The sequence below is a fragment of the Oppia nitens genome, unplaced genomic scaffold, assembly GCF_028296485.1.
Source record: "Oppia nitens isolate AA-2021 unplaced genomic scaffold, nextdenovo-longstitch-racon4-pilon3 scaffold21_pilon_pilon_pilon, whole genome shotgun sequence".
Classification (NCBI taxonomy): Eukaryota; Metazoa; Arthropoda; class Arachnida; order Sarcoptiformes; family Oppiidae; genus Oppia; species Oppia nitens.
Window position 1 is genome coordinate 811,409 of NW_026533201.1, and position 21,443 is coordinate 832,851.

The 21,443-nt window shown below is 23.1% G+C and overlaps 3 protein-coding genes across 5 annotated transcripts in view; 2 read left to right on the top strand and 1 right to left on the bottom strand.

Moving 5' to 3' along the window:
* The window catches only part of LOC128953296 (uncharacterized), a 388,095-nt gene that overhangs the window by 26,386 nt on the left and 340,266 nt on the right, over positions 1-21,443 (top strand). The window lies entirely within an intron of this gene.
* LOC128953380 (uncharacterized) lies at positions 839-9,676 on the bottom strand. The gene is made up of 8 exons (XM_054298864.1): positions 9,623-9,676; positions 8,510-9,069; positions 6,866-7,209; positions 5,603-6,111; positions 4,037-5,037; positions 2,819-3,156; positions 1,916-2,418; positions 839-1,836 (listed from the first exon to the last, which is right to left on the bottom strand). The coding sequence occupies exons 2-8, from the start codon at positions 8,996-8,998 to the stop codon at positions 839-841; spliced, it is 4,182 nt and encodes a 1,393-aa protein (XP_054154839.1). The 5' UTR covers positions 8,999-9,069; positions 9,623-9,676.
* Positions 19,567-20,580, top strand: LOC128953381 (uncharacterized). Its single transcript, XM_054298865.1, has 2 exons — positions 19,567-19,588; positions 19,655-20,580. Exon 2 carries the CDS (start codon positions 19,768-19,770, stop codon positions 20,578-20,580), a length of 813 nt encoding a protein of 270 aa, XP_054154840.1. The 5' UTR covers positions 19,567-19,588; positions 19,655-19,767.

Here is a 21,443-nt window from a genome sequence, read left to right on the forward strand (position 1 = left end):
AAATAATATATAATAAAGAGTTAACTTAAATAAAATTATTTAAAATAATAAATAAATGTTACATGTACATTTATAAAAATTTTTTTATATATTATAATTTTTATAATAATAATTATTATTATTATATTTAATAATAATTTATATCTTTAATAATGAATATTTGAAATTTTATGCTAATTTAATTACAGTATTATTATTTTTTATTTTTTTGCTAAAATATAAAATAGTAAATAATGAATTTATATAATTAAATTATATTTTATTATAATATAAAGTTAGAAAAATAAAAATATTTTATTTTAATTTATGATATTTTTAAAAAAAGAAAAAAAATAGTTGAAAACTATTGATATTTTGTAGTTAATGTTTAACTGTAAATAATTATATTATAATAATTAACAAATAAATAAAAAAATAATACAATTATAACCAAAAAAAATATATTATTATTATTAATAAACATTATATATGTATTTTTTAAATGTAATTTATTAATAATAATAATAAAAAATTAAAAAATACTAAAATCTCATAAACCAATAATTAAGTAACAAAAAAAATAACAATTAAATAATTATAAAAAAATATACAAAAAAAACATTATTATTATAAAAATTATTTTAAATATTATTATTAAAAATTATTATTAAAAATTATTACTAAAAATTATTATTAAAAATTATTATAAATATTATTTTAAATATTATTATTAAAAATTATTATTAAAAATTATTACTAAAAATTATTATTAAAAATTATTATAAATATTATTATTAAAAATTATTATTAAAAATTATTTTAAATATTATTATTAAAAATTATTATTAAAAATTATTATTTAATTCCCGTAATCTTCGCGTATGAATCGGGCGCCCATCTCGCCGGCCAACATCGCCGCGGCCATAGTATTGGCATTGATTACTTCGGGATAGACGGATGAATCGCAAACACGTAACCCTTGGATACCTTTGACACGCAATCGCGGGTCGACTACAGTATCCCTACGCTGGGGGTCACCCATACGACAGCCGCCGACCATATGTATGACAGTACCGGCCCAGTTGTCAATCAGACAATCCATATAACTCTGGCACTTGTATACAGGACTACCCTCACCACCAGCACTACCTGGGGAACAGTATCTACACGGTGGCATCGGTATACTAGGTAGACGTACGTACTGCCGAAAACTAGTAGTTTCGGCAAAACGTATAGTTTCCCGGACGGCCTCACGTAGACGTCGTCGATCACTGGTACCGGTAGGCAAATAGTTCGGATCAATCTCGGGTTGATCATCGATACTACTGGTCCGCAAACGTACCTGACCTTGACAACTATCTGGTCTAGCTAGTTCAATTGACCATACTAGATTATCGTTGGCTAGATGTTCGCTAGTGTACTGTTCAAACTGCCGGTGCAGTAGTGCACTGTTAGCTGTTGTATTAGATGTCGGTGCATATGAACTAATCAATGGTAACGCACCCGATAGTCGGGCATTAGATTTGACCAACAAATCTGGATATGATTTATCCCGGTTACCACTGGTTGACCAATACATTACCGAATTGACCACTTCGGACATTGGACCCCTACCTTCGAGAGTAACCTGGATCAGCTGAGTCAGGTTATCGAGGCTAGCCGATGCTGACTGGCCAATCAGCCGGCCCCGATATGGCTGACGTATTAGCAGATCTAGTGGTACACCGACGGTATCGCATAGATTCGAGCCAACACCCGGTAGGTCGACATAGACTTCACCGATACCTTGGATGCCATTGAGATGATTGGCCGGTCCTATACCAGACAGCATCAGTAGCTGTGGACTGGCTATTGGACCTAAAAAAAATAGTTATATAATTATAATACTAATAGTTTGTTATATTTAAGCACTAGTAGATACAGCAGATAGTATTACCTGCCGATAGTATTACCTCCCTGTTTGCTAATACACTATATGTACGATTATTTTTCCGAAACTCGACTCCCTGTGCCCGGAGAGGACGGGCAGTATCATTGTTGTTGTTACGTTTGATTATTACTTTGGATACCTGTGCCCGGGTAACAATAGTCAACTGGGGACATAGACCACTTTCCAAATAGGCATTATTAGTCGATGATCTCAAACCCCGGGCCCCAATAGTCAACTGTGCAATTGTAAACCCTGTTTGATTTGCACCATTAATATCCGTATAGTCGAGTCCCCATTCACGGGCAGCAGCCTCGGCTTGTTTCAAATATATAGGATACGGTTCACCCGGTGTCGATATACCTACCGGTCCCTGACGGCCGTGATATTCATCCATAACCCGGGGGTCGGTATTGTTTTCCATTAGTTTAAATACTGGCAAAACACTCGCGTAATCCCAACCAATGGCACCGTATTTTGAGGCAATCATATCATAGTATTTACGATTACCTCTAAAAGCAATTATTTATAAACAAAAATAATAATAATAATAAACAGTTTATATAAATATTAAAAAAAAATTAATATTAATTAATAATTTAATATAAATAAAAAAACTATTTATTATTTGTATTATTAAATGTATTTTTTCAAAATACTATATAAATATTATAAAATTTAATATTAATTAATAATTTAATATAAATAATATAATTATATATATTATTAATTATATTATTAATTGTATTATTAAATATATATTTTTTAAATACTATATATTATTAAATATATTATTTATTAGTTATTTTTTCTTAACGATTACTTATATAAATAAAAATAGTTAATTAATTTGTCTAAATATATATATAAATTAAATTTTTAAAAAAATAATTAATTAATTACTAACCATACCTATTATAAACCAGACCATTGATAGTGGATCCGCCACCTAAAACCTTAGCCCCGATCAGCACTTGTTGACCCATATTTAGATAGGAATGACCAGTTGATTGCTGTCGACTTATATTATAGAAACGATAGGCCTGTCGTGTTTTATCTGTACTGATACTATGTATATCATCTAATAGGGCATCGACAGGACCACCCTCTTCAAGCAATAGGACATCCGAACCCCATTCAGATAGACGACAGGCGACAATAGCACCGGCAGTTCCGCCGCCGACTACTATATAATCGTATCGGTGTTTCGGTGGCAGTGGTGTACGATTGGCCACCTGGTTGTGCTGTAGCTGCCGGTGCCATATAATAGTATAGACTAGATATAGTTGTTTTAGATAATTGACAGTAAACGACATTTGATTATTATTATTATTAACTTAATTTTATTTTCGCAACAAAATAATAGTAATAATAATAATAATAATTTTTTATTTTTATTATTTATGTTTTGTTTCAAAAAAATATTAATAAATATTAAGTTAATAATAATGATGATATTAAATTTATTATTTTTTGTTTTAGTTTTTAATTAGTCTAGTCTATTACTAAAAACATATGTTAGTAAAGCAGCTGGTTAATTATTTTTTTTTAAATTTATTTTATTTATTTAACTAGATAACTTACAAAAAATATTCATTTTAATAATTTTTAGCTAAATTAAAGTGCATTTTATAAGTTTTATACTATTGTATTGTATTTATTTATTTTCTAGTTTTAATTATAAATATTATGATAATGATAGAATTAAATAAAATATTTTATTTTATGATATTATTTTTAAATAAAAAAAATATATAGTAATTATAACATAAAAATAAAACAATTATAAAAAAATACAAACAATATTATTTATTATTATATACTGTAATAATAAATGTTGTTTTATTTATTAGTTTAAAGATTAAAAAAAATTTAAAAAAAACTACTAATTATATATACATTATTTATAATTATGTTTTTATAATAATAATAATAATAATAATATTTCAAAAATCAATAATTAAATAAAAAAATAAAATTACTAAAAAATATTCACAAAAAAAATATAACTATAATATAAAAAATTATTATAAAAATATCTCTTTCATATATATATATATATAAATTCATATAATAATCATTTATGTGTATTATTATTAATATTTAAACTCCCGGCCACCCCTCCCTCACTCCCTCCCCCGCCCACCAATCTTCACGTATGAATCGGGCGCCCATCTCGCCGGCCAACATCGCCCCGGCATTAGTATTGCCATTGATTGCCTCCGGATAGACGGATGAGTCGACTACACGCAACCCTTGGATACCTTTGACACGCAATCGGGGATCGACTACAGTATCCCTACGCTGGGGGTCACCCATACGACACGTGCCGACCATATGTATTTCGGTACCGGCCCAGCTGTCAATCAGACAATCCAAATAACTCGGGCACTGGTAGATAGGACTACCACTACCTGGGGAACAATATCTACACGGTGGCATCGGTACGCTAGGTGTACGTACATACTGGCGGAAACTAGTAGTTTCGGCAAAACGGAATGATTCCCGTATGGCCTCACGTAAACGTTGCCTATCGGTGGTATCGGTAGGCAAATAGTTTGGGTCAATAACGGGTTGATCATCGATACTACTGGTCATCAAACGTACCGTTCCCCGGCAACTGTCGGGTCTAATCAGTTCGGCAGCTAATCGTAGATAATCGGTTGATGAGATTTCATGGATGTATTGGTCAAACTGCCGGTTCAGTAATGGTTGGGTCGATTGGTTAATCGGTTTATATAAATTAATTTCGGGTAAACTACCCGATTGTTTGGCCGTAAACATGATAAACAAATCGGGATATGATTTATCAGGGTTAACCTGGCTAGACATATACATAATTGTATTTGACAATTGTGACATTGGACCCTGACCCTCAAGGTTAACCTGGATCAGCTGAGTTAGGTTATATAGTTTTGGTGATGATTGGCCAACTAAGCTACCAGTGCTGCTGGTGGATGATTGTTGTTGAGGTCGTACAGGTAGATCAATGGTTACCCCTAAATGATCGCATAGATTTGAGCCAACACCTGGCAGATCGGCATATACTTCACCGATACCTGGGATGCTATTGAGATGATCGGCCGGTCCGACGCCCGACAGCATCAGTAGCTGTGGACTGGCTATAGGACCTGAAATATATATATATATATATATATATATATAATATATTAATAGCATTATAATAATAATAATCAGTATTGCAACTATGGGTATATATAAATGGTGTATGCATTTGGGATATTAGTTTATATTAATAAATATCTCATAAATTATACATTAAAATGATCATGGACATAATCGTAGTTAATAAATTAAAACTCAACATTATTGTATATCATGGTCATTTTTTATTAATTATAAAATTAACTAGATAATAATCAAATAATTTATGTCGATGCTATATTATCTAGTTATAATTCTACAATTAATTAATCAAAAAAAAATTGACCAATCATACAATAATGTTAAGTTAAAAATATTATCTCTACAATTATGCCCCTTGGTCATTTTTTTTATTAGAAAATTGAATGTATTTGTTTAACAAATATTTTTTTTTAATAAAAACTAATAGAGTGGGATATCCTGGGTACTAACCCAATACACCATATATATATATAACCATACTTGCAATACTTGATAATAATAATAATAAATATATTAATACATGTATATATATATATATATATATATTACCTGCCGATATAATTACCTCCCTGTTTGCCCATAAATTATAGGTACGATTATATTTATGATATTGTACTCCCTGTGCCCGTGGATGGATATCTCCATTGTTTAGTGTATTTGTATGTTTGATTATCACTTTGGATACCCTGGCACCGGTAACAATAGTCAACTGGGGACATAGACTACTATTTTCCAAATAGGCGTTGCTAGTCGACGATCGTAATCCATTGCCGACAATAGTCGACTGTGCAATTGTAAACCCAGTTTGATTTGCACCATTAATATCTGTTAAGTCCAGTCCCCATTCACGGCCGGCCACCTGGGCTTGTATCAAATATATTGGATACGGTTCACCCGGTGTGGATACACCTACCGGTCCCTGTCGGCCGTGATACTGATCGCTAACCCGGGGGTCGGTATTGTTTTCCATTTGCTTGAATACTGGCAAAACACTCGCGTAATCCCAACCAATGGCACCGTATTTTGAGGCTATAGTGTCGTAAAATTTGCGATTACCTCTAAAAAGCAACCAAACAAACAAAATAATAATAATAATTTTAAACATATATTTTTAAATAATATTTTTTAAATAGAAAATTTTTTTAGTTAATTTACAGTACAATAAACAAACATTATAATTATTACTGTATTTTTTTTAAAAAATATACTAAAATATATTATATAATACAAACATTTGATTATATACAAAAAAAATTATATAAATAATTATTAATATAATATATTAATAATCTAACTTTATATTAATGTTAATGTATCATTAAATGTTTTTTTTCAATTAAAAAATACTGTATATATATATATATATAAATAATATATGTATTTATTTATTATTTTAAATATATATATCCCATACAGTGTTTCATCTATTTATTCCCAAAACTATTTCAATAGTAAACATAACTATAGTTCAATACTATTGCTTTAGTTCAATGCCTTAACATATACTTAACAAAATGTAATTTTAAATAAAACTTTTAAAATTTTTATTGTAAATTAATTACTTAAAAGAGTGAAAAAAAATTATTTAATACTCTGATATTTTTTTGTCTAATAATCTATTTATGAGTTTTTAATATCTGTTTAATAAGTATTAAAAAAATTGTATTTTATAATAAACCATAGTTTTCAGTATTGAAATAAAAATTATTTTTTTTTACTTTTTTAAAAATAGTTTTTCTAAAAAAAAATACTTTTGAAATAAATAATGAGAAACAATGTATAATATTATATACTGTTTATATATATATATACCTATTATAAAGCAAGCCGTTAACAGTGGATCCGCCACCTAATACACGACCCATTAATAATGTTTGTCGACCATTGTTTCGATAGGAATGTCCAGTCAATTGTTGCCGTTGCATACTATAGTATCGATAGGACGGTGCAGTTGCTAGTCGATCAAGTGTTAGGCCAGGTATGTCATCAAACACTGCATCTACTGGACCGCCCTCTTCAAGTAGTATAACATTTAGGCCCCATTGGGATAGACGACAGGCTAGGATTGAACCGGCACTACCAGCGCCTACTACTATGTAATCGTAGGCCTGTTTAGGTGGTAGTGGTGTACGATAGGCCAGTTGATTGTGCCTGAGCTGCCGGTGCCATATAATAGTAAATACTAGATATAATTGTTTTAGAAAATCTAGGTTGTACATTTAGTATTGTTATTATTAGTTGATTTTTTTTATATATAAAAATTTATTAAAATTTTTAATATGATTATTAAAACAGCTCGGTTGAATTTAGGTTATAATCAAAAAAACCATAACAACAATAATAACAACAAAAAAATAAAATATTTTAATTTTAATTAATTTTAATTAATTTTACCAGCTGACATATGTTTTATTTTATTTATAATTTTTTTTCAACTTGTTACATTAGTTATTTGTATTTTTGTTAAAAATATTTTTTTAATATTATATTACATATAATGTATTTAATATAACAATAAAAATAATATTTTATGTTATTAATTTATTAATTATTTTTATTTAATTAAATAATTATTATATTATTTTCTAGATAAATAAAATAAAAAAAATATTTTTTTTATTAGATTATTTGATTCATTATTCATATTATATATTTTGGTTTACGGTTTAATTTTAAGCATTTAATTGTTGAATTATGGATATGAAGTATGAATACCCCTGTAGGCACCGGTAGTATATAGTAGACGACTGGGTATTACATGCAGTATTCATCAAAAATAATATATTGAAAAACTAAGTATAAAGTTTTTGTAACATTTTTTAAATAATAATAATAATTATTTATTTATTAAAAAAACAATAAATAAATACAAAATAATACTAATAATTAAATTATTTCAATTAAAAATCATTTATTATTATTATTAATCAAAAATTATTATTTTGTATTAAAATATATTTTGGTTTTTAAATTTTTTTTTAATTGATTGTAATTAGATATTATAGTATATCGATAATAATTTTAACTTTAATTATTTTTTAAATATATATTACCTTAATATCCACATTATCATTACTACTAGTAATTTACTAGTGCAACAAAATATATTTAATTAAATGAAAAATATATTTAATTAAATATAATATAATATTTTTGGTGATAAATAACTAAAAAAATATTTAATTAAATATTTTGTATGCTTTTATTATAGTAAATATAATTAAATATTAAAACTTAAATCTGTAAAAATTATAGATTAAAAATTACAAATTAATTAAATATATATTTTTTTATACTAATAAATAACTAATTTTTTAAAAAATAAATAAATAAATATTTAAGTAAATAGTTTTTTTTAGTAAATATTTTTATTGAATATATTCACAAAAATTTTTTTTTTAATGCACTAATCATTGACATACAGTTACACAACATAAGGTTATACATCTAACCTACATTAATAGCACTAGTAGTAGTATTGCATACATAAGCCGGTAATGGTCCACCCTGAAAATTAGGCCACTGTCTAATCAAATCATATAAATGTTGACCGGGACTAGTAGTGTTACACTGTATATCTCTATGGCCATGTAATTGATAGTCCCTCCGGAGGGCACCCATTTCCCGGGCACACTGTAGCCATTGTTTGGCCACATCTAACTGCTCAAGGGTAGGCCTACCCTGATCATAGTTACCAATAAATGCCAAATTTACGGACAGATCAAACATACCTCTTGCCCGAGAGTTAACTGTATGCCAACTGCGACCAATATATACCCGTCCGTCGCCACCTACCAGTCCATTGTATCCAATGTCGTCCCAACCGTTCCGATCCATATGTAGATTCTGTGCCCATTTGACTACTGATATACATGAGCTCCCATTCAAGCAGTTTAACGGTTCCGATGTATGATAAATGAATGCATGGCCTACGGGTAGCGACATTGCCTGAATCGGCTGTTTAGGGCTACGGGCGCCCCATTCATACCGTCTAACCCACTGTATATCCAAACATACTAATAGTTAGACAGAGAGACAGAGAGACAGAGAGACAGAGAGACAGAGAGACAGAGAGACAGAGAGACAGAGAGACAGAGAGACAGAGAGACAGAGAGACAGAGAGACAGAGAGACAGAGAGACAGAGAGACAGAGAGACAGAGAGACAGAGAGACAGAGAGACAGAGAGACAGAGAGACAGAGAGACAGAGAGACAGAGAGACAGAGAGACAGAGAGACAGAGAGACAGAGAGACAGAGAGACAGAGAGACAGAGAGACAGAGAGACAGAGAGACAGAGAGACAGAGAGACAGAGAGACAGAGAGACAGAGAGACAGAGAGACAGAGAGACAGAGAGACAGAGAGACAGAGAGACAGAGAGACAGAGAGACAGAGAGACAGAGAGACAGAGAGACAGAGAGACAGAGAGACAGAGAGACAGAGAGACAGAGAGACAGAGAGACAGAGAGACAGAGAGACAGAGAGACAGAGAGACAGAGAGACAGAGATATTATCGTTAATATTAAACAAAAATTTTTTAATTATATATATTTTATTGTAATTTTTTTTACCTTTTGGTTTTGGCTGTACTACAGTACAGTAGTTGACATTAATAACTACAGTAATAATCAGTAAAATTGACAACATTTTTATAAAAATTTTAAAGTATATTACAATATAGTTTTAGTATTTTATAATTATTTTACAATATATACAGTATATAAATATATAATTTTTATATGAAATCAAATATAATATGGAGAATATAAATTATCTATTAATATATATATATACTTATATTTTATATATATTTTTATTAATTAGCAATAAATTTAATTACAAAAAAATGTAATTTTAAAAAGAAAATGTAAAATTTTATTAATTAAAAAATGTTGTAAATGAAAAATATATACATATAATTAAATAATTTATCAAAATGTATAACTTATTTATAATTATTTTTTTTATATATATTAAACTTAATCTATATAAATAAATTTATTTTTGTTTCATATAGATTTTTTTTTACAAAATATTTTGAAAAACTATAACAATTTAATTGTAACAAATAAATATTATTAATATAAAAATAATTTTATAAACAATTTTTAGTTAAAGTTAAAATTGATGTTATTCTAGCAAAATATTAGTTATCATTTTTAAAAAAAAAATTATTTTAAAACTATTATAAAATTCATATTAATTATTTATAATAAAAAATTGATTTAATAAATTTTTTGTATAAATTTATATATTTTTATCTATATTGATTATTACAATATAAAATATTTTAATTTAAAAAAAAATATAAAAGTAAAGTGTAGTAAATAAATATTTAATTATATTTTTATTCAAGGTAGATAATTTATAGTAAAACTAGTTTTAAATTTGTTTACTTAAACTATATAAACTATTTGAAAATTATTAGTATTAAATTATTATAGTTTGCAATAATTTTTATTTTTTATAAAAAAATCTAAAATGCTAAATTACAAAAATAATATATATTATGTTTACTATTTTTTTTAAATATTTGTATATATTTATTTATATATTAATTAAAAATATTAATTATAAGCTATCTAATATTTATAATTAATTTGATATATTTAATTATAAAATTTCGTGCTGACTATTAATTTTTTTAAAAAATTAATAAAATAAAAGATTAGACATATTTGTTGATCAAGTATTAATTTTTTAATTTAATATTTTAATTATTATAAAAATTAATTTATTAAATAATTACAGTTTATAATTATATGAACAATATATGTATCAATAATAATAATTATTATTGATACATATATTTAAAATTATTTTAATATAAAATTTATTTACTTATTTTACTAATTTTTAAAAAATGCTATATTGCTTATTGTATTTTACTAAACATTTTTTTTTAATTTTTTCATTTAAATCAAAATTGTACTAATATTAAGTTATTTAATAAATAATAATAATAATTTAGTTTTAATTAGTTTTAACTATTAATTCTAAATCATAAGTTAATAAACAGATTACAATTATATAAATATTGATATATATATTTTTTGTTAATTTTAATTAATTAATAAAATTTAATCATTTAGTTGAATAAAAACTACTATTTATTTAATAACAATAGTCTTAACTTATTATTAATTATTTGTTTAAAAAATAAACTGTAATATTTTAATTGTTTAAAATAAATGTTATTAATATTACAATTATTTAATTTTAAAAAAATCAGATCAAGTAGTACAAGTAAATATTTAAATATTATTATAGAAAAATTAAATTAATTTTTTAAATTTAGTTTTTAATATTATTTACAAATGAGTTTTTTTTAAATTAATTTAGTAGTAATTAATATTTTAATTAAAAATATTAAAAATGTTTAATTTAAAAAAATAATAATAATATACGTATTGTTTTTGTTGTAGTTATTATTATTTTATTTAAATTTAAAATCATAGTTTAACTTATCAAATGTTAATTATACGATTTTTAAACAATTTTTTTTAAAAAACGAATTAAATAATATTAATAATTAATTATATTCAATGATTAAAAGTATGTATAAAATAGTTTTTTTAATAAAAAAAATACAATTAGTTATAAATAAATTTATTGACTTTTAAATCTATTTAATTTAAATTACTTATAGTATTAATTTAAATAATAAAAATTCATCAGATATTGATAAACTAGAAATTTTTACTATACTTTAACTAAATAAAATATATATAAATAGTTTTATTAAATTATTACAGTTTGCTAAATAATTTAATTATAGTTATTTATAGAAAAATTTTTAAAAAAATTATAATAAACAAAATAGTATTTTATTTTTTATTTTTAACTAATTACTAGTTATTATGTATTATTATTAAATTAAAATTAATTAAATTTTTATAAAAAAAAATATTGTAAATACGATTGTTATTAGTTGAATAATAATTTTAATAATAAAATATCTAATAATAGGTATAGATATAAAAGATCCCATAGTACAGTATAATACAGTTAACTTTCTATATAGAATATCTATATATAGAAAATTATCCCTGAAATTTATAAAAAAAAAATTTCTAGAAAATTTCTATTTGCCCATCACTAATTTCATATTTTAGTTATATATTTATATTTAATAAAAAAAATACTGTAATTATTTAATTGACATAGATATATATTATTTATATAAAAATGTGTATACCTATATTAATTAGCTTCACATAAATACTTACTTAAATTATTTTATTTTTGTTCATTATATTAATAATTATATAAAAATAAAATATTAATAATCGTATTATTCTCTAAATTATTAATAATTTCTATAATTATAGTGAATATTATGTTATCATTTGTTTAAATAAAAATAATAATATTATTTATATGTAAATCAAATAAATATATAACAAATTCTAGTATTAAATGCTATATTTGTGTTTATTTTAGTAAATAAAAAAACTTTATTTATTATTTATATTTCAATTGAAAAATAAATAAATAATTATATGTATATTAATTGTAAAAAAAATATTTACGCTATAAATTGTGTAATACAACTAAAATTAATATTTATAAAATAAATAATTAACTATCACTATTAGTTTATATCAAATGTTTATATCAGATAATACCAAATCAAATGCATATTTTTATATTAAAATCTAAAATTAGAAAATAATAATATTATTTTTTTATACTAAATAAACAATTTAAAAAAAATAAATAATGTAACATTTGTCTCCAGTGTAATTAATCCAATAGTTAAATATATATTTTAATTAATTAATTTATCTACCAAATAAATCTATTTAAATAAATACAGTTTATAATAATAAATACTTATTATTAATATAATAATAACATTGTGTTTTATAAATAGTGTTAACATTAAAACAGTAGTTACAAAAAATATATATATATATATATATATTTAAAAACTGTAATAATAATATAGTAATTAGTTTTTTTAAATTTATATATATATATTTATATATAATTAAATAATGTAAAGTTCAATTTTTTTAAATTTATATATATATATTTATATATAATTAAATTGTTTAGCTAATATTAATTTGTTTATCATAACACTAATAAATTAAATAAAAATAGTTGTATTAAATTTTTACAGTTTTTTTAAAAATATCAATAATAACAATAAATTATTTTGAATATATAGTATAATACTTATAATATATATATTACTTATGATATATATTATAATATATTTATAAAAATAAATTATAAGTAGTTAATTATAAATATTATGTTAAATTAGAAAATAATAMTTAAAATAAAATTAATTATTTTTGTTTTTCAATTATTTAGTTGAATATAGACTACTGAATAGGTTATGACAATCGATAGGGCTGTCCATATCATTGACGGTTGAATTGTAAACAGTGAACAAGCAGTCAAATCAATGGGTTGTCCGCGTATATGTGCTAACAGTATGTTCAACAATGGATAGCAATCGTTGGGCACTGATTTGGTCAATGAGTTTAGATCCGTATAAATCGCGCGATACGTTTGACGTGATTTCCAACACGTGTTGACCGCAGTCAGGGTTAGCATCGAGTATAGTGTTGTTGAAAATATCAATTGATATACAGGTAGTACCAAATCGAATGCCTCTTTTAAATCTATAGTTATTTTTTTTTTGGTGAAAAAATATAAAAATAATAAAATATTATTTTAAAAAAAATTTAGCATATGTAAAAAATAATAATAGTATTATTATACAAAATAAATTAATCAATAATTAAAATGTAAATTCATTGGACAGACCTAATAGTATTTTTTATTACTTAAAATTTAAATATTATATAAAATTAGTTGTATTAAATAATTACAGTTTTCAAAAATATTATTAAAAATTTATTTATAAAGAATTTTTTTTAAAAAAAATGAAGTAATATTTAAAATGACTAATAATAAAAAAAATTTTTTGGAAATATTTTTTTTCTATAAACATATTTTTAGATTTTAAAAAAATAATAAAATAAATATTTATTTTTTCTAAATGTTTAAATTATTATTTAAATAAAAAATTAAAGTAAATATTTAGTTAGTTTTGTACTTAAATTTAATTATAATATAATATGAACCATAATATTTAATTAATTATTATTATTAACTATTTATTATACATTCAGCATACTTTATATAATATTTATGAAATTATTGTTAAACAAACTGTAATAAAGTATTTTTTTAATAAAGTAATTACTATATAATGTAAATGTTTTTAGTATTATAATAGAAAAATGTGAAAACAAAATGCAACATGTACTATTTAAAAGTATTTTTTTAAAAAATAAATATAACAAAACTTAAAAACTAATTTTAATTTAAATACTAGTTTTTTAATGAATATATATATATATAAATATTTAAGTAGATTTTAAAAAAAAAAATTATTTTTTTAAATATTTAACTAGATTATAAAATAGTAAATTTAGTAAAATTAAAATTTGTTACCTAATTTTGTACAATTTTGTAGAAATGCAATAATTACCAAGGTATATTTACACATATTAAATATTAATACTAAAAATATAATCAATATCGATTTGGACATTTGCAATTGTAGCCTGTACAATTGTTCACTTAGTTCATTGTGGGCGTATTGTATTTTACGTAATGTACCATGATTGATTACATAATTGCTAGCCTGAACCTGGTCATTTAGTTCATCAAACATGGCGCCAATCAATTGACAATTTAATATAAATTGTATACTAACTAAATGTATGGGCAGATAGCAAGGTAGATAATAGGCTAGATATTCCGTAATATATAGCAAGCGCTCAGGTAGGCTATATTGGGGTTTGTTGGGGACAGTATGATTTGACATTAAAAACAATTGATTCAACCAAAATAATCTAATCAATATCATTGATATATATAGTACAGTACCCGTAATTACCATGATCAACATCGATCGGGCACGTTTTTTATATCTAACTAATTTATTAGCTACCAGTGCCTGGTGTAAATTTGTTTTTAATATCTGGGCATCGTACGTGTGTGTTGTAATTAAAACTAGGGTGGCCAACATTTTGAATAACATAGCTAGTATACGCAAGTAATTTTTTTCATAATGTAACCATGCACGTTCACAGTTACGATAGATGACAAATAAGTTTAACAGTATGATTAACGTACGCGACACGTGCGTTACGTTTAGTTTGAAAACGTATGATTGATTATTATTATTATTATTATTATTATTACTAGTGTTGTTACGTTCGAATCCATAATATTTCATCATGGTCAATAATGGTGTTAATTTAATAGTATTATTATTATTATTAGTGTCAACATTAGCTGAATCTAGCTTGATGCTATTCATATTTACTTTTAAAAAAACAATTGATTTTAATTTTTTATAAAAATATATTTTAAATATTTTTTTAATAAAAAATATTTTATCTTACTAAAAAAATATTTTAGTATTAAAAAATACTTTTTGTTAATAATTAAACTTTTTTTTGAAGTATGAAATAAATACTAAATAATTATCTTATTTTTAAAAATTATAAATAGTTTTTTTGTTGTTGTATTAATAATTATAATAAAATATAGTTATAATGAATAAAATGTAATATTTTTTATAATAATTCAAAAATAGTATTTATATGTCAATCAAAAAATATGCTACTATTATATTAATACTATTATATATTTCAAATATATGTAATTTTTTATTTTTTGAATAGTTTAATATAAAACTCAATATTTATTATTTATATATTTAAACAACAATATTATAATTATTGTATTTATTGTAAAAAATAAATTATATAATATAATTTATTTTAATACAAATAAAATAATTATTTATATTTTGATAAGACAACTTTATATAATACTATTGATAAGTTTTTAATAAAAATAAAATAAAAACTTATATATGTTTCTTAAAAGCTATGATTAATAATAAATAAGATATAATAAATTAGTATATTTAATACTAATATTAAACTTATTTATAAATATTTAATTTATATAAACTTAATTGTTGTTTTATTTTATCATCAAATTAATCGTAGTTTATTAAAAAAAAATAATTAAAAATATATACTGTATATTGATATTAATTTTAATTTTTTATTTATAACTTATTATTTTATTTTGGATTTTTTATTATATAGATAAATTTTTTTTATTAATTAAAATTAGATAATATACTGTATATATATTAAATTAGTATTGATAAAAATTAATTAACATATAATTTTTACCATATGTTTTAGCAATTATCAGTAAATTATTATTATTTTCTAAAAAATATATAAAAAATTATTAGTAGTTAATAGCGGTAAAAAAATAAAAATAATAATAAAGATTATTATGTATTATTTACAATATGTTTAATAATTTATTTTAAAAAATAATAAAAAATTAATTGATTAGATTAATGATAAAACTAATAATTTTACTATATAAGCTATATTATTATTATTATTAAATTTAAATTAAATATTTTATTTTATTTAAATGTAAAAAAATTAATTAAATAATATTTTTTATTGTTTAAAATGAATACTATTCTAATCATAATAACTTTAATAATTAATTGTAAGTATTTAGTAAAAGTATTACAAATAAAATGTAAATTTAATAAAATTAATTAATTAATTATAAATTAGTTTACTATACTATTGGTGATAAATGTATAGCCGGTTGGGACACATATGATGATCAACTAAAGTGTATCCAAATAGTCAGCGATTCACTGGAAAAATATGCTAATGCTGTTGATATGTGTGCTAAGTTGGCTCCGGGATCAACATTGTTGACAATACATTCACCAGAGGAACAGTACTATTTTACTGACTATCTATTTGTCAAACATAAACTAGTTGAATCAATATGGTTGGGTGCCCAGGTCAAACAACAATTAATGACCTGGATGGATAATACTAATGTTTCGTATACTAATTGGATAGAGGGTCGGCCAAAAAATACTAGTGATGTTGAATGTGTTGAAATACAAGCGGAAGATATAACCAAGGGTAAATGATTAGATACAGCATGTAATAAACGTAACCAGGTAGTTTGCCAGTCAATGCAATCGATGCCCGTAAGTGATCTGGAAAAATTAATATTAGAAACTAGGAAATATGCTGAAAATTTAGAGAAAATATTACTAGTCCAACAAAATCAGCTAGTTACATTAACTGCTAATTATACCAAGCAACAAAATCAACTAGATCAACTTAATAGAAACTATACTCAACTTGAAGCTAATCCCGTTCCCTTGGGGTTTATATATACACAACTTGCCGATCAACCTGAACCCAGTCAATTGTGGCCAGGGGTTAAATGGCAAGATGTTACCACCGATTACGCGGGATTGTTTTTCCGAGCCGAGGGTTCGGGTTCCGCCGCGTTTGGTCAGATACAGGCGGCTAACTGGTCCCGATTGGCAGCTATTAGTGCGCGTAGATATCTTGTTAGCACTGCCACTGATTATGGATTGCAATTAACTGATTTACCCGCAAACGGTTGGAGCAATGATATTATCAGTACTGAATGTGCGTTTCCCGATCATATGTCACTATATTTTACTGCAACGGATAATAGGCCCCGAAATCAAGCCATCAGACTATTTAAACGCATTTAGAATTGAAATGTATTAAATAAATCAAACAAATTTATTTAAAATTATTAATAATAATAATAATTTTTAGTTTATAACATTAACATTAATATTTTAAATAAATATTATTGATTAAAAACTATTATTAATTAATTATTATAAAATAATTAATTAATAATTAATAAGCTAAAATAAATTTAGTGCAAATGTGTTTAATAATATTTATAATATTATACTTATTTTTATAAATATTTAATTTATATCAAATGTATTTTATAAAAAATATATACATAGAGATTAATTTTAATTTTATTTTTAGGTTATATTAATAATAATTAATAAAAAAAATGCATTTATTAAGTTTATTAGATATTTTTAAAAGTAAAATAAAATAAAGATTTTAAATATTATTGAAACTAAAGAATTAGATTTTTTAAATTTCAAAATTTCAATCGATTTAGAAGTTTATAATTATTTTAATTTAACTATAAATTTTAAATAATATAAAATATTAATATTTATTGGAAAACATTTATTTTAATAATATAATTTTGTTATTTATAGATAAACATTAAATAGTTATTTTATTTTATTTGTTTTTATTTCATAAAAACACATTAATTAATTTAATAGATAATTAGTAGTTAATAAATAACAAAAATAAAATATTTAACTTAATTTTTTTAATATTACATTTTAATAATATTTTTTAAATTATCAATAATAAATTATACAATTAAGAAAATTAAGTTTATATTACTAATTCTTATTAAGTATTAGAAATAATTTATATTTAATTTAATATATAATTTAAAATATATTTCAAAGATAATGTTATTATCTAAGTTTAAGTATAGTATAGTAAAGTATAGTTTAAGTATTTAATAAATAGTTTATTTAGTAATTAAAAAAAATAATTATCATTCAATTCAATTCAATCATCAACAATTATATTATAAATACTAAATAACAATCTTGTTTTTAAAAATTATAAATAGTTTTTTTGTTGTATTAATAATTATAATAAAATATAGTTATATAATGAATATAATGCTATTCATAATATTTATTTTAAATAATAATTCAAAATAATAAGTATTTATATGTATTATTATTATATTAATGCTATTATATATTTCAAATATAAGTAATTTTTTATTTTTTCAATAGTTTTAGATAAAATTTATTATTTATATATTTAAACAACAATATTATAATTATTGTATTTATTGTTTAAAAAATAAATTATTTAATATACTTTATTTAATATAAATAAAATAATTATTTTTATTTTTTGATAAGACATCTTTAAATAATACTATTGATGTTTTTAATAAAAATAAAATAAAAACTTATTTATGTTTATTAAAAACTATGATTAATAATAAATAAGATAAAATAAATGTGTTTAATACTAATATTATACTTAATTATAAATATTTAATTAGAATTTAATTGAATTGTATTTTATAAAAAAAAATTAATTAAAAATAAATATACATCTAGATTAATTTTAACTTTTTATTTTTAAAAAAATAAATAATTAAAATAATTTAAAAATTAAAAATAAATAATTAATAAAAAAATTATAACTTAAAATTATATTAAATACTTTATTTTATAATATTTAATTAACATGTAAATTTTAGCATATGTTTTAGCAATTACTGGTATCAGTAAATTAATTTTATTTTCTAAAAAAAAACTATAAAATATAATTAATAGTTAATAGCGGTAAACAAAGAAAAAATAATAATTAAGATTATTATGTATTATTTACAATATGTTTAATAACTTTAACCTTAAAAAAAACAATAAAATATTACTTGATTAGATTAATAATTTTACTATATAAGCTAATGATTATTATATTAAAATTTTTAATTGTTTAAAATGAATATAATAATAATATTTATAGCTTTAATACTAAATTGTAAGTATTTAGTATTAAAAATTTTATAATAAAAATTAATTTATTTATTAATAAATTATAACTTAGTTTACTATACTATTGGTGATAAATGTATAGCCGGTTGGGACGCATACGATGGCCAACTAAAGTGTATCAAAATAGTCAGCGATTCACTGGAAACATATGCTAATGCTGTTGATATGTGTGCAAAGCTGGCACCGGGAGGACCAACACTGTTGACAATACATTCACCAGAGGAACAGGAGTATTTTGCTAACTATCTATACATCCAACATAAACTAGTTGAATCAATATGGTTGGGTGCTAAAGTCAAACAACAACAAATGACCTGGATGGATAATTCTAATGTTACCTATACTAATTGGTTAGATGGTAGACCGTGTAACTCTAGTGATGTTGAATGTGTGGAAATGCTAGCTGATCCCCAACAAGGTAAATGGTATGATCGAGCATGCAATAAACGTAACCAGGTAGTTTGCCAGTTGATGCAATCGATGCCCGTAAGTGAACTGGAAAAGTTGATATTACAAACAATTGATCAAGTTAATAAATTACAAATTGAATTAGCTAGTCAAATAGATATAGCTATTAGACAACAATATGAGCTAGATAAATTGAAATCAAATCCGGTTCCCGTGGGGTTTATATATACACAGTTGGGGGGTCAACCCGAACCCAGTCAACTATGGCCCGGAGTTAAATGGCTAGATATAACTCACGATTATTCGGGATTGTTTTTTCGGGCTGAAGGTTCGGGTTCCCTACCGTTTGGTCAGATACAGGCGGCTAACTGGTCCCGATTGGCATCGGTTAGTACGTATAGATGGGAAATTAGCGCAACCACTAGTCAAGGATGGCGTTTAACTGATTTACCCGCAAACGGTTGGAGCAATGATACTAATAATTGGTATCCACAGGAAATGCGACTATATTTTACTGCAACGGATAATAGGCCCCGAAATCAAGCCATCAGACTATTTAAACGCATTTAGAATTTAAATTGAATTCAAAACAAATATTTAATTCTTTATTTACTATTTATTATTATTATAGACTGTAATTTAATTTTTTTAAAAAAACTTTAAATCACTACTAATTAAAATGATAATTATAATACTATTATTTACTATAATACTATATTTTAACAAAACAATAATTGTTTTATTTTCACGAACTCCTGAAAGGAGTCCGTATATGTATTCTAAAAGTCTGTCTGTCCCACATAGGTTAGTGGTTCGAATCCAGACTCGGCTACAATTTTTTTTTTGATAAAGCATCAAAAATGAGCTATGAGATAAGTATTGAAATTTTGATATTTCATCAGGAACATGGCGTCTAAGAATTAAAAAATATATTTTTTGATTTTTAAATTTAGATTTGTGTAAAGCATAAAATATGAAGTATAAGAAATCTGCATTTAAATTTTTATCTCTTCAAGAAATACGAGAAAATGATAACTAAATTTTTAATTTTGTCATACTGAATCATTTAAAACCCCACATGATTATAGTTGAAATAATTTTTTTATTCTGAAGCATTTGTCATCCAACATGTCTATAGTTGAGTTTATTTTGTAATACTGAATCATTTGATACATTGTATGACAATAGTTGAGTTATTTTCGTATTCTGAACTATTTATATTTCATATTACTATAGTTTTTATTTTGTCATACTGAATTTTATTTTTAATTAGGATTTAGGAGTTCGTATGGAAATGCTTTCTAGCATTCTCAACTGGTTTTTATTGATTAACTAATTATTATTATATTATTGTTATCAACATTAGCTGAATCTAGCTTGATGTTATTCATGTTTTAACTTAAAACAGTATTAATAATTTTTAATTATATAAA

Bases quoted from the DNA above. Each gene is read 5' to 3' on its own strand.
- LOC128953380 (XM_054298864.1), bottom strand. From the start codon at position 8,998: ATGTCGCTACCCGTAGGCCATGCATTCATTTATCATACATCGGAACCG. The intron at 6,112-6,865 runs GTATATATATAT...GTTGCTTTTTAG, and splicing joins AACGGCTTGCTTTATAATAG to AGGTAATCGCAAATTTTACG. The intron at 5,038-5,602 runs GTAATATATATA...TATATATTTCAG, and splicing joins GGAGGTAATTATATCGGCAG to GTCCTATAGCCAGTCCACAG.
- LOC128953381 (XM_054298865.1), top strand. From the start codon at position 19,768: ATGTGTGCAAAGCTGGCACCGGGAGGACCAACACTGTTGACAATACAT.